General features: G+C 42.3%; 1 protein-coding gene across 3 annotated transcripts in view; it reads right to left on the bottom strand.

The window, feature by feature from the left end:
* virma (vir like m6A methyltransferase associated) overlaps positions 1 to 25,372 on the bottom strand; it is a 141,165-nt gene that overhangs the window by 10,858 nt on the left and 104,935 nt on the right. For 2 of the 3 annotated variants that reach the window (XM_072251837.1, XM_072251846.1), the window contains exons 19-23: positions 24,369 to 24,529; positions 20,479 to 20,575; positions 16,975 to 17,141; positions 15,368 to 15,690; positions 3,110 to 3,169 (exon numbers count right to left, since the gene is read on the bottom strand). In XM_072251837.1, coding sequence (XP_072107938.1) covers positions 3,110 to 3,169; positions 15,368 to 15,690; positions 16,975 to 17,141; positions 20,479 to 20,575; positions 24,369 to 24,529 — 808 coding nt within the window. The other variant, XM_072251855.1, reaches the window with a different exon arrangement.

Raw genomic sequence — 25,372 nt, 5'->3', positions numbered from 1 at the left:
ATAATAAACCTGATTCTGATTCTGAGATTCACCATTCTCTAGCCAAAGAAATTCCTCCTTTTTTCTCGCAAACACGAGGAATTCTGCACATGCTGGAAATTCAAGCAACACACGTCAAAGTTGCTGGTGAACACAGCAGGCCACGCAGCATCTCTAGGAAGAGGTACAGTCGACGTTTCAGGCTGAGACCCTTCTTCAGGACTAACTGAAGGGTCTCGGCCTGCAACGTCGACTGTACCTCTTCCTAGAGATGCTGCCTGGCCTGCTGTGTTCACCAGCAACTTTGATGTGTGTTCCTCCTTTTTTCTGTTCTAAATTGACATCCCTCTATTCTGAGGTTGTGTCTTAGACTCACCACTACAGGAAACATCTTCTCCACGTCCACCCTACCTAGGCCACAATGAGATTCTCCTTTGTTCTTCCAAATTCCAGGGAGTAGAGCTGTCAAATGCTCTTCCTTCATTAACTCTTTCCTTCCCAGGATCATTTTCGTGAACCTCCTCTAGATGCTCTCCAATGGCAGCTCATCTTTTCTTAGATAAGGAGTTCAAAACTGCTCACAATACTCTCAGTACAATCTGACCAATGCCTTATAAAACCCCAGCATTACATCTTGGCTTTTATATTCTACTCCTCGCAAAATAAAAGCTAACATTATATAGTAAAATTAGAGAACACCTCAGGAATTGGACTTCATGATCAAAACTGTAAAAATGCGAGATTCAAGTATTATTTTCATTTCCATTCACTAAATTTACCTCTGATTACAATGAACTTTGGTGAAATTAGTTCAGGCTCAGAACCCATAGCAAGCCAGCCTAAATCTCAACTGCCCGGGAACAAAAGGGTTAACATTGAGGAGCATTTGATGGCTCTGGGCCTGTGCTCACTAGAGTTTAGAAGAATGGGGTGGGGTGGGGTGATCTCATTGAAACCTATCCAATAGTGTAAGACCTCAATAGAATGGATGTGGAAAGGATGTTTCCTATAGTGGGGGAGTCTGGACCAGAGGGCACACCTTCAGAATAGAAGAATGTCTATTTAGAACAGAGATGAGGAGGAATTTCTTTAGTCAGAGGGTGACGAGTCTGTGCAATTCATTGCAACAGATGGCTGAGGAGGCCAAGTCATTGGATATATTTAAAGTGGAAGTTAATAGGATCTTGATTACGCAGGGCACGAAAGGTTTTGGGGAGAAAGCAGAAGAATGGGATTGAGAGAGATAAATCAGCTGTTATCAAAGGCGGAACAGTCTTGATGACCCTAACTCTGACCCTATCCGTTATGACCTTATGGTCTTAATGTCACCAGTTTATTATTTCATCAGCCACCAAATCAGTAGGAGGCAGAAGGATCAGTCAGTCGGCACACTCAGAGTTCAAGCCATGGGGTCCCATCATTGGCTAGTCCAGGGGTCGAAACTGAAGATCATGCTCGAAAGCTGATCAGAAGTCCCAAAGTCTTAGCCCATGGATGAAGCCTGCAGGGCTGGAGACCTGTGCTATAGTTGGAGAGCTGTCCGTGTGTGTGGGTGGGAGGGGGAGGGAGATTGCTTTGCTGCTGTTGTTGTGTTCTCTGTTGTTCTGCTGAACATTGTGGCCATGCTTATTTAACGCCGGAATGTGTGGTGACATGTGCGGGCTGCCCCCAGCACATCTATGGGTGTGTAGCTTGTTAGCGCAAACAAGACATTTCACTGCAAGTGTCCATGTACGTGAAAAATCAGAATCTGAAATGTATATAGTTTTGAATTTGAAAAAGAATTTTGGAAAATCGGACAATTTAACATAGAGTAACACACACAAAATGCTGGAAGAACTCAGCAGGTCAGGCAGCATCTATGCAGGGTCAATGTTTCTCACCGAGACCCTTCATCAGGGTTGGAAAGGAAGGGGAAATGCCAGAATAAGGTGGTGTGGGGGGAGGGGAGTGAGGACAAACTAGAAGGTGAAGTCAGATGGGTGTCGGTTGTCATATTCAGGCATGGTAATTTGAATGTCAAAGCTGGTAGAAAGATGTTTGTTCTGGAGCCACAATATGTAGTAACCCGAGCTTATGAGTCATTTCATTTTAGTTATTTTTTAGTGATACAGCACAGAATAGACCCTTCTAGCCCTTCGGGTCACACAGCCACAGCAGCCCTCCCAAAGGTAAAGCCCTTCCCACATCTACAAGCAGAGCTGTCGCAGGAAAGCAGCATCCAACACCAGGAACCCCTACTATCCAGCCCATGTTCTCTTCTCACTGCCGCCATCAAGGAGGAGGTACAGAAACCTCAGGATTCACACCACCAAGTTCAGTAACATTTATTACCCCTCAAGCATCAGGCTCTTGTACCAAACGGGATAACTTCACTCAACTTCACTAACCCCACACTGAACTGTTTCCACAATCTATGAACTCACTTTCAAGGGACTCTTCATCTCATGTACTTGGACACTACCTCATTTTTTTAATATACAGTATTTCTGTTTTTGCACATTTAAACAAATCTATTTAATATATGTAATTGATTTATTTGTTTATTTATTATGATGTTTTATTTTATTTATTATCTTTTTTCTCTCTCTGCTAGATTATGTATTGCATTGAACTGCTGCTGCTAAGTTAACAAATTTCACGTCACATGCTGGTGATAATAAACCTGATTCTGATTTATTATTATAATATTTGTTTTTTTCTTTTTGTATTTGCAGTTTGTTGTCTTGTGCACATTGGTTGTTTGTCCATCTTGTGTGTATTTTTTCACTGACTATTATGTTTCTTTGTATTTACTGTGAAAGCTCACAAGATAATGAATCTCAGGGTTGTATAAGGTGATATACATGTACTTTGATAATAAATTGACTTTGAATTAATCAAATTTAATATCATTAGTCAGGGATGGATTAAGCCCCTTTATACCAATAACCATTATGGATGGAATAAGGTATAGGAGCAATTACAGTCAAACACCTAATACAAGGAAAGATACTTATTGCCCAAATAAGCTCTGATAAATTTAACTATGATTAATAATCATAACTGATAGCCAGTTACAAATTCTTTCGACTGGACACTTGAAACAATGTGTTACCCCATATGCAGATTTAGATGACAAATTACTTACGATTTCTAGTGCTGGGGTGCAGTAGTCCTACAGCATGAGCTGGAATAAAAGGCAGACCTTCTACAGAGAGACAGAGTAAAAAGATTAATAAGTGCAGCATATGTATTGCACCTAACTTAACCCTACAGTCACTGAATGAAAATATTGCATCTTCCTGAGCTGAAACATGGATATAACTTAGCAATCGGTCATCATAAGTATTCTCCAATCATTTATAACTGGCACTTTACACCACTTTAAACTGCAATGGCAATTAAAGTGACACCAATTTACAAAGTAACATTCACACAACATGCTGGAAGAACTCAACAGATCAGGTAGCATCTATGGAAAGGAATAAAGTGTCCACTCAAGACCCTTCCTTTCTACACTGGGTGAGGACTCTTGACCCGAAATATCAGTCCTTTATTCCTTTCCAAAGATGCTACCTGACCTGTTGAGTTCCTCCAGCATCTTCTGTATGTTACACTGGATTTCCAGCATCTGCAAAATCCAGAAGACCAATGAATACATCCTCCAAATTGTTTACCAACATACAACGGTGGTTCCATGTATTTTTCCCTTAAAAGTTAATTTGTTTTTGTGGTTGAAAAGTATTTAGATATACAGTGGATTCCAGTTAATTGGGGCATCAGTTAATCGGGGTAGCTATTTATTTGGGCCAACGCTGAGAAAACAAAAACTAATTAAGAAAATAGCTGGGATTCCCTTAATATATTTGGGATATTATCCTGCTTAATTGGGGCAGGAGACTGTTGTCAGTTTGTAACTGGCTTCAGCCACATGCACTTAGGCCATAAGACATAGGAGCAGAAGTAGGCCATTCAGCCAAGTCTGCTCCGCCATTCAATCATGGGCTGATCCAATTCTTCCAGTAATCCCCACTCCTCTGCCTTCACCCCATACCTTTCGATGCCCTAGCTAATCAAGAACCTATCTATCTCTACCTTAAACTGTGAAGGAAGGCAGTTTTTTTAAAAACTTGGAGTGCCAGAAGGGCGAGACTGCGCAGGCGCGTGACGTCAGCAGGACCGCGCGGAGAGTTTAAAAAGGCAGGTTGCTACCAACGGCTCTCCTTTGGATCGGGGCTACAGAGCATCGTGGGAGCTGAATTGTGAAGGAAGGCAGTTTTTTTTAAAAACTTCTTCGACTGCCAGAAGGGCGAGAGTGTGCAGGCGTGTGACGTCAGCAGGACCGCGCGGAGAGTTTAAAAAAGCGACCAACCTATACAGCGGGCAGCTGTCGGAGCAGGCAGCGGAGTGAGCGGTACCAGAGTGTAGGGCTTTGGCTTCAACGGGCTTCAGCAGTAAACGGGAAGAGGTGAGAGCAAAGCACCAACTCTTTTTTCTCTCCCCACCCCCCCACCCCTTTCGCGAATCAGCCCGGACAGACAGGAACAGCAGGGCTCTCACAGCTAACGGTTTAAAAAGTTTGTCTGTTTGGCGAGGTAAGTGGGCGAATAGACTTATTTTTCCTGTTTCATTCGTGTAGAATTAGATAGCATGCCTGCAGGGTTAGTGCTTTGTTCAGATGTCAGATGTGGGAATCCTGGGAGACCTCCAGCCTCCCTGACGGCCACATCTGCGCCAGGTGCACCGAGTTGCAGCTCCTCAGAGACCGTGTTAGGGATCTGGAGCTGCAGCTTGATGACCTACTGCTTATCAGGGAAAGTGAAGAGGTGATAGACAGGAGCTACAGGGAAGTAGTCATCCTGAGGCTACAGGAGTCAGAACACTGGGTCACTGTCAAGAGAGGGAACAGAAATGCCCGGATAGTGGAGAGCACCCCTGTGGCTGTCCCCCTCAGCAAATATCTTGTTCTGGATGCTGTTGAGGGGGATGACCTGACAGGGGACAGCCACGGTGACCGGGTCTCTGGCACTGAGCCTGGCGCTGTTGTGCAGGAGAGAAGGAGGGAAAAGAGAAATGCAGTAGTCGTGGGGGATTCCATAGTCAGGGGAACAGACAGGAGATTCTGTGAGCCTGACAGAGATACCCGCATGGTGTGTTGCCTCCCAGGTGCCAGGGTACAGGATGTCTCGGATCGGGTCCTGAATATTCTAAAGGGGGAGGGTGAGCAGCCAGTTGTCTTGGTACATGTTGGTACTAATGACATAGATAGGACAAAGGAGGAGGTCCTGAAGAGAGATTTCCAGGAGTTAGGAAGGAAGCTGAGAAGCAGGACCTCCAGGGTAGTAATCTCCGGATTGCTACCTGTGCCACGTGCTAGCGAGGGCAAGAGTAGTCGGATCAGGCAGATGAATGCCTGGCTGAGAGACTGGTGTAGGGGACAGGGCTTCAGATTCTTGGATAATTGGGATCTCTTCTGGGGAAAGTATGACCTGTTCAAAAAGGACAGGTTACACCTGAACCCGAAGGGGACCAATCTCCTGGCGGGAAAGTTTAATAGAGCTGTTAGGGAGGGTTTAAACTAATTTGGCAGGGGGGTGGGAAACGGAATGATAGAGTGGAGGAAGGGGAAAACAGAAATAAGTCTAAGATAGTGAGCAGTAAAGATGTCAGGAAAGACAGGCAGGTGATGGGGCAAATGTGTAGCCATTGGGATGAGTTGCAGTGAAATCAAAGCAAAAAGTATCAAATACTGGTCTTAAGGTGTTGTACTTAAATGCACGCAGCATAAGGAATAAGGTGGATGATCTTGTTGTACAGCTACAGATTGGCAGGTATGATATTGTGGCCATCACTGAGACCTGGCTAAAGGATGCATGTCTCTGGGAGCTGAACGTCCAAGGATACACGGTGTATCGGAAGGATAGGAAGGTAGGCAGAGGGGGAGGCGTGGCTTTATTGGTAAGAAATGATATTAAATCATTAGAAAGAGGTGATATAGGATCAGAAGCTGCAGAATCTTTATGGGTTGAGCTAAGGAATAGCAGGAGTAAAAGGACCCTGATGGCAGTTATTTATAGGCCTCCAAATAGCTGCAGGGATGTGGACTACAAATTACAACTGGAAATAGAAAAGGCTTGTCAGAGGGGCAGTGTTATGATAATTGTGGGAGATTTTAACATCCAAGTAGATTGGAAAAATCAGGTCAGCACTGGATCTCAAGAGAGAGAATTTGTAGAATGTCTGCGAGATGGCTTTTTAGAACAGCTTGTTGTTGAGCCCACTAGGGGATCGGCTGTACTGGATTGGGTATTGTGTAATGAACTGGAGGTGATTAGAGAGATTGAGGTGAAGGAACCCTTAGGAGGCAGTGATCATAACATGATTGAGTTCACTGTGAAGTTAGAAAAAGAGAAGCCGAAATCTGATGTGTCGGTCTTTCAGTGGAGTAAAGGAAATTACAGTGGCATGAGAGAGGAATTGGCCAAAGTTGACTGGAAAGAGACACTGGCGGGAAAGACGGCAGAGCAGCAGTGGCTGGAGTTTATGCGAGAAATGTGGAATGTGCAAGACAGGTATATTCCAAAAAAGAAGACATTTTCAAGTGGAAAAAGGATGCAACCGTGGTTGACAAGAGAAGTCAAAGCCAAAGTTAAAGCAAAGGAGAGGGCATACAAGGAAGCAAAAATTAGTGGGAAGACAGAGGATTGGGGATTAACTATGAAAGGAAAGTAGCAAATAATATCAAAGAGGATACTAAAAGCTTTTTCAAGTATATAAAGAGTAAAAGACAGGTGAGAGTAGATATAGGACCGATAGAAAATGATACTGGAGAAATTGCAATGGGAGATGAGGAGATGGCAGAGGAACTGAACAAGTATTTTGCATCAGTCTTCACTGAGGAAGACAGCAGGATACCGGACACTCAAGGGTGGCAGGGAAGAGAAGTGTGCGCAGTCACAATTACGACAGAGAAAGTACTCAGGAAGCTGAATAGGCTAAAGGTCGATAAATATCCTGGACCAGATGGAATGCACCCTCGTGTTCTGAAGGAAGTAGCTGTGGAGATTGCAGAGGCATTGGCGATGATCTTTCAAAAGTCGATAGATTCTGGCATGGTTCCGGAAGACTGGAAGATTGCAAATGTCTCTCCGCTATTTAAGAAGGGGGCAAGGAAGCAAAAAGGAAATTATAGACCTGTTAGCTTGACGTCGGTGGTTGGGAAGTTGTTGGAGTCGATTGTCAAGGATGAGGTTACAGAGTACCTGGAGGCATATGACAAGATAGGCAGAACTCAGCATGGATTCCTTAAAGGAAAATCCTGCCTGACAAACCTATTACAATTTTTTGAGGAAATTACCAGTAGGCTAGACAAGGGAGATGCAGTGGATGTTGTATATTTGGATTTTCAGAAGGCCTTTGACAAGGTGCCACACATGAGGCTACTTAACAAGATAAGAGCCCATGGAATTACAGGAAAGTTACATACGTGGATAGAGCGTTGGCTGATTGGCAGGAAACAGAGAGTGGGAATAAAGGGATCCTATTCTGGTTGGCTGCCGGTTACCAGTGGTGTTCCACAGGGGTCCGTGTTGGGGCCGCTTCTTTTTACATTGTACATCAACGATTTGGATTATGGAATAGATGGCTTTGTGGCTAAGTTTGCTGACGATATGAAGATAGGTGGAGGGGCCGGTAGTGCTGAGGAAACGGAGAGTCTACAGAGAGACTTGGATAGATTGGAAGAATGGGCAGAGAAGTGGCAAATGAAGTACAATGTTGGAAAGTGTATGGTTATGCACTTTGGCAGAAAAAATAAACGGGCAGACTATTATTTAAATAGGGAAAGAATTCAAAGTTCTGAGATGCAACGGGACTTGGGAGTCCTCGTGCAGGATACCCTTAAAGTTAACCTCCAGGTTGAGTCAGTAGAGAAGAAGGCGAATGCAATGTTGGCATTCATTTCTAGAGGAATAGAGTATAGGAGCAGGGATGTGATGTTGAGGCTCTATAAGGCGCTGGTGAGACCTCACTTGGAGTACTGTGGGCAGTTTTGGTCTCCTTATCTAAGAAAGGATGTGCTGACGTTGGAGAGGGTACAGAGAAGATTCACTAGAATGATTCCGGGAATGAGAGGGTTAACATATGAGGAACGTTTGTCCGCTCTTGGACTGTATTCCTTGGAGTTTAGAAGAATGAGGGGGAGACCTCATAGAAACATTTCGAATGTTAAAAGGCATGGACAGAGTGGATGTGGCAAAGTTGTTTCTCATGATGGGGGAGTCTAGTACGAGAGGGCATGACTTCAGGATTGAAGGGTGCCCTTTCAGAACAGAAATGCGAAGAAATTTTTTTAGTCAGAGGGTGGTGAATCTATGGAATTTGTTGCCACAGGCAGCAGTGGAGGCCAAGTCATTGGGTGTATTTAAGGCAGAGATTGATAGGTATCTGAGTAGCCAGGGCATCAAAGGTTATGGTGAGAAGGCAGGGCAGTGGGACTAAATAGGATAAAATGGATCAGCTCATGATAAAATGGCGGAGCAGACTCGATGGGCCGAATGGCCTACTTCTGCTCCTTTGTCTTATGGTCTTAAATGCACCGAATAACTTGGCCTCCACAGCTGCTCGTGGCAACAAATTCCACAGATTTACCACCCCCTGACTAAAGTAATTTCTCCGCATCTCTGTTCTAAATGGACGTCCTTCAATCCTGAAGTCATGCCCTCTTGTCCTAGAATCCCCTACCATGGGAAATAACTTGCCATATCTAATCTGTTCAGGCCTTTTAACATTTGGAATGTTTCTATGAGATCCCCCCTCATTCTCCTGAACTCCAGGGAATATAGCCCAAGAGCTGCCAGACGTTCCTCATTTGGTAACACTTTCATTCCTGGAATCGTTCTCTTGAATCTTCTCTGAACCCTCTCCAATGTCAGTATATTCTTTCTAAAATAAGGAGCCCAAATCTGCACACAATACTCCAAGTGTGGTCTCACGAGTGCCTTAGAGAGCCTCAACATCACATCGCTGTTCTACATTCTATACCTTTAGAAATGAATGCCAACATTGCATTCACCTTCTTCACTACCGACTCAATCTGGAGGTAAACCTTTAGGGTATCCTGCACAAGGACTCCCAAGCCTCTTTGTATCTCTGTATTTTGAATTCTCTCCCCATCTAAATAATAGTCTGCTTGTTTATTTCTTCCACCAAAGTGCATGACCATACACTTTCCAACATTGTATTTCATTTGCCACTTCTTTGTCCATTCCCCTAAACAATCTAAGTCTCTCTGCAGGCTCTCTGTTTCCTTAGCACTACCCGCTCCTCCACCTATCTTTGTATCATTGGTAAATTTAGCCACAAATCCATTAATACCGTAGTCCAAATCATTGACATACATCATAAAAAGCAGCGGTCCCAACACCGACCACCGAACTCCACTGGCAACCAGCAACCAGCCAGAATAGGATCCCTTTATTCCCACTCTCTGTTTTCTGCCGATCAGCCAATGCTTCACCCATACTAGTAACTCCCCTGTAATTCTATGGGCTCTTATCTTGCTAAGCAGCCTCACGTACGGCACCTTGTCAAAGGCCTTCTGAAAATCCAAGTACACTACATCTACTGCACCTCCTTTGTCTACCCTGCTTGTAATTTCCTCAAAAAATTGCAGTAGGTTAGTCAGGCAAGATTTTTCTTTCAGGAAACCATGCTGGCTTTGGGCTACCTTGTCATGTTCCTCCAGGTACTCCGTAATCTCATCCCTAACAATCGATTCCAACAACTTCCCAACCACTGACATCAGGCTAACAGATCTACAGTTTCCTTTCTGCTGCCTTCCATCCTTCTTAAATAGTGGAGTAACATTTGCAATTTTCCAGTCATCCGGTACAATGCCAGAACCTATCGATTCTTAAAAGGTCATTCTTATTGCCTCCACGATCTCTTCAGCTACTTCCTTCAGAACCCGAGGGTGCATTCCATCAGGTCCAGGAGATTTATCCCCCCTCAGACCATTAAGCTTCCTGAGCACGTTCTCAGTCGTAATTTTCACTGCACAAACTTCTCCCCGACACTCTTGAATACACTCTTGGTATACTGCAGACGTCTTCCACTGTGAAGACTGATGCAAAATATGCATTCAGTTCCTCTGCCATCTCTGCATCTCTTATTACAATATCTCCAGCACTATTTTGTACTGGTCCTATATTTACCCTCGCCTCTCTTTTACCCTTTATATACTTAAAAAGGCTTTTAGTATCTTCTTTGATATTAGTCACCAGCTTCCTTTCATAATTCATCTTTTCCTTCCTAATGACCTTCTTAGTTTCCTTCTGCAAGTTTTTAAAAGCTTCCCAATCCTCTATCTTCCCACTAACTTTGGCTTCCTTGTACGCCCTCTCTTTACTTTGGCTCTGACTTCACTTGTCAGCCACGGTAGTGTCCTTCTTCCATTTGAAAATTTCTTCTTATTTGGAATATATCTGTCTTGCACTTCCCTCATTTTTCGCAGTAACTCCAACCGTTGCTGCTCTGTTGTCCTTCCTGCAAATGTCCCTTTCCAGTCAACTTCGGCCAGTTCCCCTCTCATGCCATTGTAATTTCCTTTATTCCATAGAAATACTGACACATTGGATTTTATTTTTTAACCTCTCAAATTTCAATGTGAACTCGATCATATTGTGATCACTGTTCCTTAAGGGTTACTTAACCTTAACTTCACTCATCACCTCTGGATTATTGCACAACACCCAATCCAGCACAGCCGATCCCCTAGTGGGCAAGCTGTTCTAAAAAGCCATCCCTTAGACACTGTACATATTCTCTCTTGAGGTCAGGTACTGACCTGGTTTTCCTAATTGACTTTCATGTTAAAATCCCCAACGATTATAATGACATTGCCTTTCTGACATGCCTTTTCTATCTCCTGCTGTAATTTGTAATCCACATTCCTGCTGATGTTTGGAGGCCTGTATACAACTGCCATTAGGGTCCTATTACCCTTAAATCTACACTTTCCAATCCTATGTCATCTCTTTCTAATGATTTAATATTATTTCTTATACACAGAGCCACACCACCCACTCTGCCTACTAACCTATATTTCTGATACACCGTATACCCTTGGACGTTCAGCTCCCAATAGAAGCCATCCTTTAGCCGAGTTTCAGAGATGGCCACAATGACATATTTGCCAATCTGTATCTGAATTTCAAGATCGTCCATTTTATTCCTTACGCTGCGTGCATTAAAATGTAAGACTTTCAGTCCAGTATTTGTTGCTTTCTGGTTTAATTGCACCACGCCTCTATTGCCCCATAACTCATGCCACTGGCTGTGATTAAGCCTCATCTCCTGCCTGTTCTTTCTATCATCTGTTGCATGCTATCTTTGATTTATTTCTGTTTTCCCCTTCCTCAACCCTATCACTCTGGTTCCCATTTCCTGCCAAATTAGTTTAAACCCTCCCTAACAGCTCTATTAAATGTGCCCGGTAGGATATTGGACCCCTTTGGGTTCAGGTGTAACCCGTCCTTTTTGTACAGATCATCCCTCACGCAGAAGATGCCCCAATGATCCAGGAATCTGAAGCCCTGCCCCCTACACCAGTCTCTCAGCCACACATTAATACGCCTGATCATGCTATTCTTGTACTCGCTAGTACCTGGCAATCCTGAGATTACTACCTTAGAGGTCCTGCTTTTCAGCTTCCTACCTAACTCCTTGAATTCTCTCTTCAGGATCTCCTCCTTTTTTCTACCTATGACATTGGTACCAACGTGTACCAAGACTTCTGGCTGTTCAGCCTCTCCCTTCAAAATACTCTGCCCCCGATCTGAGACATCCTGTACCCTGGCACCTGGGAGGTAACACACCATTGGGTATCTCTGTCAGGCTGACAGAACCTCCTGTCTGTTCCCTTCACTATGGAATCCCATATGACTACCGCATTCCTCATCTTCCTCTCTCCCTTCTGCACCACGGAACCAGGCTCAGTGCCAGAGACCCGATCACCATGGTTGTCCTCTGTCAGGTCACCCACCTCAAAAGCATCAAAACGAGATAATGATTACTGAGGGGGATGGCCACAGGGGTGCTCTCTTTTATCTGAGCTCTTCCTATCCTTTCCCTGACCGTCACTCACTTACCTAACTCCTGCAGCCTCGGGGCAACTAAATCCCTGTAGTTCCTCTCTATCTCCTGTTCACTCGCCTCATAAGCTGTAGGTCATCGAGCCGCAGCTCCAGATACCTAACACGGTCTCTCAGGAGCTGTATCTCGGTGCACCTGGCACAGATGTGGCCATCTGGGAGACCGGATGATTCCTAGGACTCCCACATCCGACACCCAGAGCAAAACACTAACCCTACCGACATGCTCTCTGCTCCTCTAAAAAATGCAAAGAATAACCAAAAATGAAGTCCACCTTGCCGAAGCCTGAATGAGCCAAAGCCTGTCGCTTCTACTCTCATCACTGACCTATTCCCCACTCGTGGGGCCCGTTAAGACACTACACCATTCTTAGAGAGAACAGTTTCTAAGCAGCGTCAATTGCATGTTCAAAAAGCAGCAAATTTTGTCATTAATAGTTGGCAAGAAATAAGCAGTGTCAATTCAGAATTGTTCACTGTGTTTTCAAGCATTCAAGCTTGGAGATGCCAGAAATGGATGGGAGTAAAAATGAAACAGTTTCACTACTTCAACAGTTTAGGTACCACAAAGAATTTGAAGATATCTACAATCATCTTGAATGTTACGATGAAAATGAAGATTTGGAGGATGCAGTTATTGAAAGCATTGTATGGAGGCAGTCCATTATCTACACTAGGCATCTGCGCCAACTTTGTTCATTTACAGTCAATCAAATGAACAAGTCAGTGTACATTGGATGAATTCCTCTGATAATAACTATTAGGAACTAATACAGTTTTATAGTACTGTAATAGTATTGATAGTGTTCTAATTTGTTTTCGATTTAATTTAAATACATAATTTGTTACTCAGCTAAATAGCAGTCTTTTGTTATACCTTTTTAACTAATTCCATGAAAATTCGGCTAATTGGGGTAGCCAGGTAATTGTACTGGTCCCGATGTGTCCCAATTAACCAGGCTCCTCTGCATATTACATACATGATCAGTTGGGAGAAAACTACATCTAATAAAGGAAAAGTTAGGGCAGAAAGGTAGTACGGTAGCTATCATAATGCTATTACAATGCCAGTGTCTTTGTAAGGGGTTTGTACGTTCTCCCGTGCGGATTTCCTACTAGCGCTCCAGTTTCCTCCACATTCCGAAGACCTAGAGGTTAGTATGTGAATTGGTCATATGGGTGTATTTGGAATCACTGGGCCAGAAAGACTTGTTACCATGTTTTCTTCCTAACCTGGGGTCCACGGACCCCTCAATTAATGGTAGGGATCTATGATATTAAAAAAGTTTACAAAACCCTGCTTTAAATTGTGCCAGGAAAGGAGAATTTGGATCGACACTCAGTGACCACTTTATTAAGTACACCTGCTCATCACTTTATAAAACTATACAGAAATGGTGAAGAGCTTCAGTTGTTGTTCAGCCCAAATAGAAAGGGAAGAAATGTGATCAAAAGTGATTTTGACCATGGAATGATTATTGGTGCCAGATGGGGTGGTTTGAGTACCTCAGAAACTGCTGATCTGGAATTTTCGTACACAACAGTCTCCTAAAGACTATTTCTAGTTGGCACTTCAGTGGGCAAAAACACCTTTTTAGTAAGAGAGGTCAGAGGAGAATGGTCAAACTGGTTCAAGCTGGTAATAGTGACTTAAATAATACTGCATTACAACACTGGTGTGCAGAAGAGCTTCTCTGGATGCATAACATGTCAAACTTGAAGTGGATCGGGTACAGCAGCAAAAAACCAGCGGGACATTGATAGGATGCAAAACGGGGCTCAGAAGTGGCAGATGGAGTTCAACCCAGATAAGTGTGAGGTGGTTCATTTTGGTAGGTCAAATATGATGGCAGAATTTATTGATCCTGGGGGAAATTGGTTTTCATTACAGTTGCACCATAAATAATTAAATAGTAATAAAACCATAAATAATTAAATAATGGCAAGATTCTTGGCAGTGTGGAGGATCAGAGGGATCTTGAGGTCCGAGTCCATGGGACACTCAAAGCTCCTACGCAGGTTGACTCTGTGGTTAAGAAGGCATATGGTGCATTGGCCTTCATCAATTCTGGGACTGAGTATAAGAGCCGAGAGGTAATGTTGCAGCTATATAGGATCCTGATCAGACCCCACTAAGAGTACTGTGCTCATTTCTGGTCACCTCACTATAAGAAAGACATGGAAACCATAGAAAGGGTGCAGAGATTTACAAGAATGTTGCCTGGATTGGGGAACATGCCTTATAAGAATAGGTTGAGTGAACTCGGCCTTTTCTCCTTGGAGCGACGGAGGATGAGAGGTGACCTGATAGCGGTGTACAAGATAATGAGAGGCATTGATCATGTGGATAGTCAGAGGCTTTTTCCCAGGGCTGAAATGGCTAGCATGAGAGGGCACAGTTTTAAGGTGCTTGGAAGTAGGTACAGAGGAGATGTCAGGGGTAAGTTTTTTTACACAGAGAGTGGTGAGTGTGTGGAATGGGCTGCCGGCGGTGATGGTAGAGGCGGAAATGATAGGGTCTTTTAAGAGACTCCTGGATGGATACATAGAGCTTAGAAAAATAAAGGGCTATTAGTAAGCCTAGGTAATTTCTAAGGTAAGGGCATGTTCAGCACAGCTTTGTGGGCCGAAGGGCCTGTATTGTGCTGTAGGTTTTCCATGTTTCTAACCATGAACATACACTCAGTGGTCATTTTAATAGGTACAGGAGGTACCTAATATGCACACAAGCACTGTGGGGAAAAGAGTGAAGCGTCACCATACTTCTGGCATCGACACAGCATGCCCATAACTCACTAATCCTAATCCGTACATCTTTGGAATGTGGGTGGAAACTGGAGCGTCCGGAGGATTTTTAGGGACTCTGCAATTTATGTTCAGTGTATTATTTAATTTTTTTTTACTGCTTGCACGGTTTGTTCTTTTTTCAGACTTTGGATGTGTGACATGAGATTTTTCATGGATTCTATTTTGTGGCTGCCTGCAACAAGATGAATCTCAAGGTTGTATATGGTATATGTAGTTTGATAATAAATGTACTTCGAATTCCACACAGTCATGGGGAGAACGTACAAACTTACGGAGAGCCGTGTGAATTGAATCCCTGAGCTTATAGCTGCCACTGTAAATTGGCTGCACTAACTTCTACACTACCAAGCCTTTCCGTTTATACTATTTATAAATCATAAATTGTATTCATTTATATATTGCAAACACTCAGTATCATATTAAATCAATGGGCAATATTAACAAACCTTTGGGCGCAGGAGGTGAGAAGAAGCGGTTTTGACTGTGAAAGACACCTCGTCCCCTATTCCCAGAGAACCCACCACGAGGAGCTTTCTGCAGCCCTTTATTTGCCCTCTTTGGCGGAGGCGGCCCAGAGGAAGGAACGTCTTTGCATTCTGCAGCAACAAAATCGTCCACATGCATTGAGGGCGGTCTGCTTGTATTCTGCTTCCGTTGTCTGAATATATCATGAGGTCGGCAATTCGGCCCAAATCCCCCTCTGCCTCGTCCTCGTGGAGGTGGTACCACGTGAGCACGTTTAGCGGGCTCTATATATTCTGATTTTCCACTATAATGTAGATAAAAATCACAGAAAATTTGAAAATAGTTCTACAATGTTCTACTATTCAAATTACTACATAGCACCATAAGACACAGGAACAGAATTAGGCTATTCAGCCAGTTGGGTCTGCTCCACCATTCCATCATGGCTGATTTATTATTAAAGAGAAATTTCTTTAGCCAGAGTGTGTGAATCTGAGGATTTCCTTGCCATAGACGGCTGTGGAGGCCAAGTCATTAGGTATATTGAAAGCAGAGGTTGATAGGTTCTTGATTAGTCAGGGTGTCAAAGGTTACGGGAAGAAGTGAGGGGAATGGGGTTGAGAGGGATAATAAATCAGCCATGGTAAAATGGCGAAGTAGGCTTGAAGGCCTAATCCTGCTCCTATGGTCTTAAGAGTAAGATGGAAACCAAAGCAGGGAATGGAAAAAGGGAGAAGAGAGGGAGGTGGGGAAGAAATTACTGAGAGATGGAGAAATCATGTCGTAAGCTTGGATGTTACCCAGACGTGGAGTATGAGGTGTTGTTCCTCCAACCCGAGTGTGGCCTCATCGTGCTCACAAACCAAGATGGACAACAAAATGAATCCCTGGAGCATTCAAATGGCTTCTCATTACCAGCTACTTTCAAGGGGTTTTAGCTGGTTAGCTTGTTATCTCCTGGGTAATCAGTACAAATCACATTTAGAAATCACATTTAAATGAGTGAACTTAGTCTCAACATGCTGCATAGACTGCTAAAGGTTTTCAGCATTTCATTTTTAACTTGGGACTTCTGGCATCTGTAGTTTTTAATATTCAAATGACTGAAGACTAGATAAGAGTGGACGTGAGAAGAAGTTTCCAAAAAAGATGATCAGAAAAAGGTCCATATTTCCAGCTTAACTAGAAATAAGCCATACATTACAAGAAAACTATTTTCACATTGCAATAATATGGCTAGGAAAGTGGAAATTACTTGAACTTTATTCAGTTCAGAGGGAAGAAACAGAAGTTTTAATGTTTTTTAGAATATATGTTTTTGATAAAACTAGTCAAAAGTGAGTAGTGGGATAAGAGAACCACCTTAAGGAGTTAAAAAGTTCTCTCTACAAACATGGACATGTGAATTTTGAGTGCACACAACTGGCACATCAATATGGGATAACAGATAACCAAAAGCCAAGTCTAAACTGGTTTTATATTCATACAATATGTATAAATGTATGGCACCAACAGAAGATTCAATTTATTTTCCTGTTTCTTAACCGTGTATATCAAATGAAAGCTGTTAAGTTTATTGACATCTCACCTGGAAGTAATGAAGGTCTCGTGTTTATGTTTTCCCAATTTAAAGCCCTTGGACACCTTGGCTCTACCAGGGGAGGGTGGCTCTGAAAGGAAAGATCTCTCCAATTCCGCCTTCAAATCCATATCACAGCAGCACTTCTCAGCCAAGTCAATCAAGTCAACCTTGACCTACAAAGAAAATTGTTGTAAAGATCATGATGTGGGGAAGCAACTCTCAGCTCATAGAGCAACACACACAAATTGCTGGAGGAACTTGGCAGGTCAGGCAGCATCTATGGAAGGCAATAAAGAGTTGATGTTTTGGGCTGAGACTCTTCTTCAGGACTGGAAAGGAAGGGGGAAGATCCCAGAATAAGGAGGTGGAGGGAAGAGAATGAATACAAGCTGCAAGATGATAGGTCTTTTTACATTATATGTCAATGATTTGGATGATGGAAACGATGGCTTTGTTGCAAAGTTTGCAGATGACACTAAGATAGGTGGAGGGCCAGGAGGTTTGCAGGAAGTAGAGAAGCTACAGAGGGACTTAAGACAGATTAGGAGAATGCGCAATTAAATGACAGATGGAACGCAGTGTTGGGAAGTGTATGGTCATGCACTTTGATAGAGCAATGAAAAGGTTGGCTATTTTCTAAATAGAGATAAAATACAAAAAACTGAGGTGCAAAGGGACTTGGGAGTCCTTGTGCAGGATTCCCTATAGGTTAATTTGCAGGTTGAGTTTGTGGTTAGGAAGACAAGTGCAATGTTAGCATTCATTTCAAGAGGACTAGAATATAAGAGCAACATTGAGACTTTATAAAGCACTGGTGAGGCCTCATTTGGAGTATTGTGAGCAGATCTGGGCCCTTTATCTCAGAAAGGATGTGCTGAAACACAAACACCTATGTCAGGATGCTGTTCATCGACTACAGCTCAGTATTAAATACCATCAATCCCACAATCCTGATTGAGAAGTTGTAGAACCTGGGCCTCTGTATCTCCCTCTGCAATTCGATCCTCAACTTCCAACCCGGAAGACCACAATCTGTGAGGGTTGGTGATAACATCTCCTCCTCACTGACGATCAACACTGGTGCACCTCAGGGGTGTGTGCTTAGCCCACTGCTCTGCTCTCTATATACCCATGACTGTGTGGCTAGGCATAGCTCAAATACCATCTATAAATTTGCTGATAATACAACCATTGTTGGTAGGGTGACAAGAGAGTGTAAAGGAGAGAGATATGCCAACTAGTTGCAGCAATAACCTAGCACCCAACGGCAGTAAGACAAAAGAGCTGATTGTGGACTTCCAGAAGGGTAAGACGAAGGAACACATACCAATCCTCAGAGGGATCAGAAGTGGAGAGAGTGAACGATTTCAAGTACCTGGGTGTCAAGATCTCTGAGGATCTAACCTAGTCTCAACACATCGATGTAGTTATAAAGAAGGCAAGATAGTGGTTATACTTCAGTAAGAGTTTGAAGAGATTTGGTACATCAACAAATACACTCAAAAATTTCTACAGATGTTCCGTGGAGAGCATTCTGACAGGCTGCATCACTGTCTGATATGGGAGGGGGGTTGGGGGGGGGGCGACTGCACAGGACCAAAAGAAGCTGCAGAGGGTTGTAAATTTAGTCGGCTCCATCTTGGGTACTTGCCTGTAAAGTACCAGGACATCTTCAAGGAGCAGTTTCTCAGAAAGGCAGTGTCCATTATTAAGAACCTCTAGCACCCAGGGCATGCCCTTTTCTCACTGTTACCATCAGGTAGGAGGTACAGAGGCCTGAAGGCACACACTCAGCAATTCAGAAACAGCTTCTTTCCCTCTGCTGTCCGATTCCTAAATGGACATTTAACCCTTTTTTTTATATATTATTTCTGTTTTTTGCACGATGTTTAATCTATTCAATATATGTGTACTGTAATTGATTTACTTATTTATTATTATTATTTTATTTTGTTTTTTTTTTCTATATTATGTATTGCATTGAACTGCTGCTGCTGCTAAGTTAACAAATTTCACAACACATACTGGTGATAATAAACCTGATTCTGAAACGGGAGAGGGTTCAAAGGAGCTTCACGAAAATGATTCCAGGATTAAATGGCTCGTCATATGAAGAACATTTGATGTTTCTGGGCCTGTATTCACTGGAATTCAGAAGAACGAGTGGTGACCTGATTGAAATCTATCAAATGGTGAAAGAGTGATAGAATGGATGTGGAAATGCTATTTCCTATGGTGGGAGTGTCTAAGACCAGAAGACTCAGCCTAAGAATAGAGGGACATCATTTTAGAAAAGAAATGAGAAGGAATTTCTTTAGCCAGAGAATGGTGAATATGTGGAATTTTTGCCACAGGCAGCTGTGGAGGCCGTTTTTATGTATATTTAAGGCAGGGGCTGATATTACCTTGATTATTTGAAGGGATACGGGGAGAAGGCAGAAGACTGGGGCTGAGAGGAAAATTGGATCAGCCATGATGAAATGGCAGAACGGACTCGATGAGCCAAATGGCCTAATTCTGCTCCTATATCTTATGGTCTTATGGCAAAACCAAGTGGGTTGGGTAGGAGAGATGAAGAAAGAAGCTGGGTGGTAACAGGTGGAAAAGGTAAAGGACAGGAGAAAAAGGACTCTGACAGGAGAAGAGAGTTGGACCATGGGAGAAAGGGAAGGAGGGGGGCTACCAGAAGGACATGATAGATGGATGAGAAGAGGTAAGAGAAGAAGAGAGGGAAATTGACGAGGAGGAAAGGGGAAGGAGGAAAAAAATTACCAGAAATTGGAGAAATCAATGTTCATACCATCAGTTTGGAGGTTATCTCATAGAACTGCAAATGTGAAGGTAAATGAGAATTGCAACACATTCTATCAAATTCCTTCCCCCCAAACCCTGAGTCCCACATTCTGTTTGTGACACCTAGCTCCTCCAACAGATTGTTTGATGATGTCAAGGGCTTTGCTTCTTCTTTGAAGAGTTCAAACCAGACCCCTCCAACATCACTGGCGTATAAGAGCATAAGATATAGGAGCAAACTTACACCATTTGGCCCATCCAGCCTGCTTTAAATATACCCAATAACCTGGCGACCACAGTTGTCTGTTGCAATTAATTCCACCGATTCACCATCCTCTGACTAAAGAAATTCCTCCTCATCTCTGTCCCTCTTTTCTGAGACTGTACCCTCTGGTCCTAGACTCCTCCACTATAATAAATATCCTCATTATATCCACTCTTATTGAGTCCAATCAACATTTGAAAGGTTAGGAATAGTTGGTGCTGTTGAGATCTTTTCGACAACCTGACTAATCAAGAACCTATAAACCTCCACTTTAAATAGACTCAACGACTTGGCCTCCACAGCTGTCTGTGGCAATGAATTCCACAGATTCACTACCCCCGGATAAAGAAGTTCACCCTTATATCTGTTCTAAAGGCGTCCTTTTTGATAAAACCTGTTTTCCTCAGATCAGCGTTACAAAACTGAAGGAAGATGTCTACTTCTGCACTTACCATATCCAAATCAGTTTCAAGCTCCTCAGCTTGGAATGGTGAAAGCCAGAGCGTCTTTAACTGGTCATCTACAACATCTGCTAACACATACACAGTCCTAGAATAACCAAAACACTTTGTCACTTTGTTAGAAATACAAACATGTGCAGCTGAAAAAAAACTCAAATTTAATACCGAAATCTTAAACACAAGAGATTCTGCAGATGCTAGAAATCCAGAGCTACACACACAAAACGCTGGAAGAACTCAGCAAGTCAGGCAGCATCTATGGAGGGGAATAAACAGTCAACATTTCAGACTAAGGCCCCTCATCGAAAACTCTCCATAGATGCCTGTCCTGACGAAGGGTCTCATCCTGAAACGTCGACTGTACCTCTTCCTAGAGATGTTGCCTGGCCTGCTGCGTTCACCAGCAGCTTTTATGTGTGTTGCTTGAATTTCCAGCATCTGCAGAATTCCTGTTGTTTGCTGCCTGACCCACTGAGTTCCTCCAGCATTATGCATGTACTGCTCTAAAATTCAATGCTTATTGCTTTTTCAGAATACAAGATGATTTCTGTCATTTTAAATTTGAGGCAGGAATTCCAATGAAACAGAGATGTTAGAGGCCCATTCTAAAAATGTTTTAAATGAAATTTTGCGACACTGCATTATGCTTCAATATATTGTACAAAAATGGAAATATATCACACAACCATAATTAATTTGGGAGTGACAATCTGAATTTGAACCATTTCAAATTACAGTATCTTTGTCTCATAGTATTTTTCCACACAAAAATGACATGAAGATAATTTAGTTTTAATAATAGCTGGTCTTCAAATAAGGCAAATTTTGAAACTTTAAGCCTTTAGAAGTTAAAACAAGATTATATTGGTTCGTAATTCAGTTTTCATTCAAATTGTTAAGCATACACCAGACACTAAAATTTCAATAATGACTAACCAGCAAGCAGCAATGATTACTCTATTTTAAAATCCAAAATTAAAAGCCAAGTCATTTGTTCCCAGTTAGAATATTTAAATTATAAACCAGTTTTCCACTAGGAAAAATAACTTTTCATTTTCAGCTAAATATTGAGAAACCATTTTCCAGTATGTTTTAATGATTTCATTCTTGATTTCCTTAAGAGTCTGTGGAGATTTGGCATGATATCTAAAACTTTGATAAACTTCTATAGATGTGTAGTGGAAAGTGTATTGACAGGCTGCATCCTGCCCTGGTATGAAAATACCAATCCCTTTGAATGGAAAATCCTACAAAATGTGAAGGATTCAGCCAGTACATCACAGGTAAAACCCTTCCAACCACTGAGCCCACCTACATGAAATGATATCACGGAAAGCAGCAGAGATCCCCACCACCCAGGCTATGCTCTTTTCTCACTGCTGCCTTTAGGTAGAAGGTACAGGTGCCTCAAGATTCTCACCACCAGGTTCAAGAACAGTTCCTATCCCTCGATCGTCAAGCTCTTGAACAAAGGGGATAACCACACTCAACTTGTCCCATCCAATGAGATGGTGCTGCAGCCAACGATCTCACTTTAAGGACTCTTTATCTTGTTATTTCATGTTCTTGTTATTTATTACTATTTATTTATATTTGCATTTGCACAGTTTGATGCCTTCTACACTCTGGTTGATCTTTCATTGATCCTGTCAAAGTTACTATTCTATACATTTGCTGAATATGCCTGCAGGAAAATGAATCTCAGGACTGTATGTGGTGATGTTTATGAAATCTGATAACAACATTTACTTTGAACTTTGAACTGAACACCCTTTTGAAACTGAAGAATCCAGTGAGGAATGAATATTGTGTCCTATTGAATGAGGCAGATTAATAGTAAACCTGACGTAAGACAGCCAATATAACTTCCTTAAATTCTACATTTCATATAAGCCAGCAACAAATATACCGAATATTATCACTACTGTTCTTAAAATACTGGGAGATGAATGTGTGACTGGACCTTGGACTTGTTGATAGAAAGACCACAGTCAAATTCACTGTTGACACAACAAAGGTTGGAATTATCAACAATGATGTAACGTGTTACAAAGAGTAGGTAGACTGACTTCCAGAATGTTGTGAGCACAAAAACCAGAGTCTCAATGTGGACAAGACTGAAGAGATGACTGTGGACTTTAGGAAGGTGCAGGCTGACCACTCCTCACTACACATAAATGATTTCTCCGTGGGGAAAGTTAGGAGAACCAAGTTTCTGGGAGTGAATGTAACAGACAATCTCACGTGGTCCCTCAACACCACTTCTCTGGTCAAGAAAGCACAGCAGTGTCTCTGCTTCCTGAGGAACTTGAGGTGAGTGAGGCTCCTCCCTCCATTCTAACCAATTTTTACAGCAGCACCACTGAGTGTCCAGACCTGGTGCATCACTGTCTGGTATGGGAACTGCTAGGCATCTGACCGAAAGTCTCTAGTCAGGGCCTAAGCGTTGGCAAAGATCACTCCCATCCATCCCACAATCTCTTTGACCCCTTACCATCAGTGAGGAAGTACCGTAGCATTAGAACAGGAACTGTTAGGGTGGGAAACATAGTCTTCCCTCAGGCCACGAGACCACTGAACTCCCTGCCACTCATCATGGATAAATGCCAGTAGCATTATACTTTTCACTTTTTAACTTGCGTCGTAAATGCACCTCATGTGAAATGTCAATCATCTGGAATGTATTTTATTATTCCTTTAATTTATTTGTGGTGATATTACTTTATGTGTCATGTGTGTAAGTTATATGTATTGTGTTGTGCACCTTGGTCCAGAGGAACTTTGTTTCATTTGGAACAAGCTGCAGGTATATGTTTGAATTACAATAAACTTGAAATTGAATTTTCCAATATTGTGTCATTGCTATTTTCTGCCTTCTCCTTCCTGTGCTGCAAGAATCATCCAAGTGACAACTAGCACCAACCACTACTACGTCATCTTGAAGCTTACTGGCAATGCCAGATAGATGCTGAAGGCAGATCTAACTACTTCCAAACTGGATACTGATTCACTGCACTTTAAAACAAAATCAGAGCTTCCAATAATGATGTTAAGGATATGTTTAAAATATTTTGCCCATTATTATACAGTTTGGTAGCTTTTAAACTTTTCATTGTTCAGCTGTCATTTAACCACCAACTATCCTGAGTGGCACGGCAGCATAGTGGTTAGCACAACGCTTTATAGTACAGGCGACCTGGGTTCAATGTAAGGAGTTTGTACATTCTCCCTGAGAGTTTCCTCTGGGTGCTCCAGTTTCCTTCCAGAGTCCAAAGACATACCAGTTGGCAAGTTAATTGGTCATTGTAAAATGTCCTGTGATTAGGCTACGACTAAATTCAGGGATTGGTGGGCAGCATGTCTCGAAGGGCCAGGAGGACCTATTCTGCACCGTATCTCAATCAATAAAATATAGTAAATATATAAATAAATAGCAAATAAATAAAAGGTTTAAGATTAAAATAAACACCAAATATATTATGCCAAATCAGCCTCTAATTGATATATATTAATCAATTTAATAAATTATACCAAATCAGCCTGTAATTAGTATATATTAATCAGAATAAAGAGGCCTGCTAGGATATTGTTGTAAAATTAAAGCTTTACAGAGGAGTATAGCAGACTGTCCCCCACATCATTAGGATGTGTTGGTTGTTAACGCAAACTATGCATTTCAATGTACGTGTGATAAATAAATTACTATGATTCTGAAGAGTATTTGTAATGTTTCGTTTACATTACACAACTAGGCTTTATGATAGGTTCCCGTCTGAAAGAAGAGCTCAGATTTATTTTTGTTTAGTCCTCACCACATTAATTTAGTTTTTAAATGAAACAAGAAGATAACACTTGCAACTTTTGAGATGTATAGTGTGTACCTGTTGTTAAACTGGACAGGAAGAGGTTCTGTAGCTGGAAGAACGGGTTCCACATCCTGCTCAGGAGTGGGCAAAACATCTGGAGTACTTTCCAATATCTGTCGCAATCCAACAACACTTTCCAGTAAAGAGTCAAAACTATCATCCTCTTTACACAGCTCCTGTGACAAAAATAAATTGTATTTATTTATTTATTTACTTACTTACTTACAGGCCTTTACACTTGGAGCATTGTGTTCATTTCTGGTCGCCTCATGAGAAGAAGGATGTGGAAGCTTGAGAAAAGGTGTAAAGGAGATTTACCAGGAAGCTCTCTGGACTAGAGAGCACATCTTATGTGGACAGGTTGAGAGGTTGAGCAAGTTAGGGCTTTTCTCTTTGGAGGTAACTTGATTGAGGTGTGCAAGGTAATGAGAGGTATAAATAAAGTGGACTGCTGAGGATACTAAATTGAGTGTGAGAGCAAATCGTGCAGAAGATAGAGAGAGTCTGCAGAGAGATATAGATAGGTTAAGTGAGTGGGCAAGGGTCTGGCAGATGGAGTACAATGTTGGTAAATGAAAGGTCATCCACTTTGGAAGGAAAAATGGAAGAGCAGATATTCCTTTACCATAGCATTGGAGAGGGATAGGAACAGAGATGTTAGGAAAGCATTTAATTGGAGTAAGGGGAAATATGAAGTTATCAGACAGGGACTTGGAAAGCATAAATTGGGAACGCAAAGCGACTAAACACGTTGATGAAGGTAGAGCCGTAGCTGTAGTGTATAGGGATTTCAGCAAGGCATTTGATAAGGTACCCCATGCAAGGCTAATTGAGAAAGTAAGGAGGCATGGAATCCAAGGGGTCATTGCTTTGTGGATCCAGAACTGGCTTGCCCACAGTGATTGTAGATGGGTCATATTCTGCATGGAGGTCGGTGACCAGTAGTGTGCCTCAGGGACCTGTTCTGGGATCCCTACTCATTGTGATTTTTATAAATGACCTGGATGAGGATGAGGAAG

This window comes from Mobula birostris, chromosome 1 (assembly GCF_030028105.1).
Source record: "Mobula birostris isolate sMobBir1 chromosome 1, sMobBir1.hap1, whole genome shotgun sequence".
Lineage (NCBI taxonomy): Eukaryota > Metazoa > Chordata > Chondrichthyes > Myliobatiformes > Myliobatidae > Mobula > Mobula birostris.
Note: the sequence above shows the minus strand (reverse complement) of the source record. Positions and strands in the feature narration are given on the sequence as shown.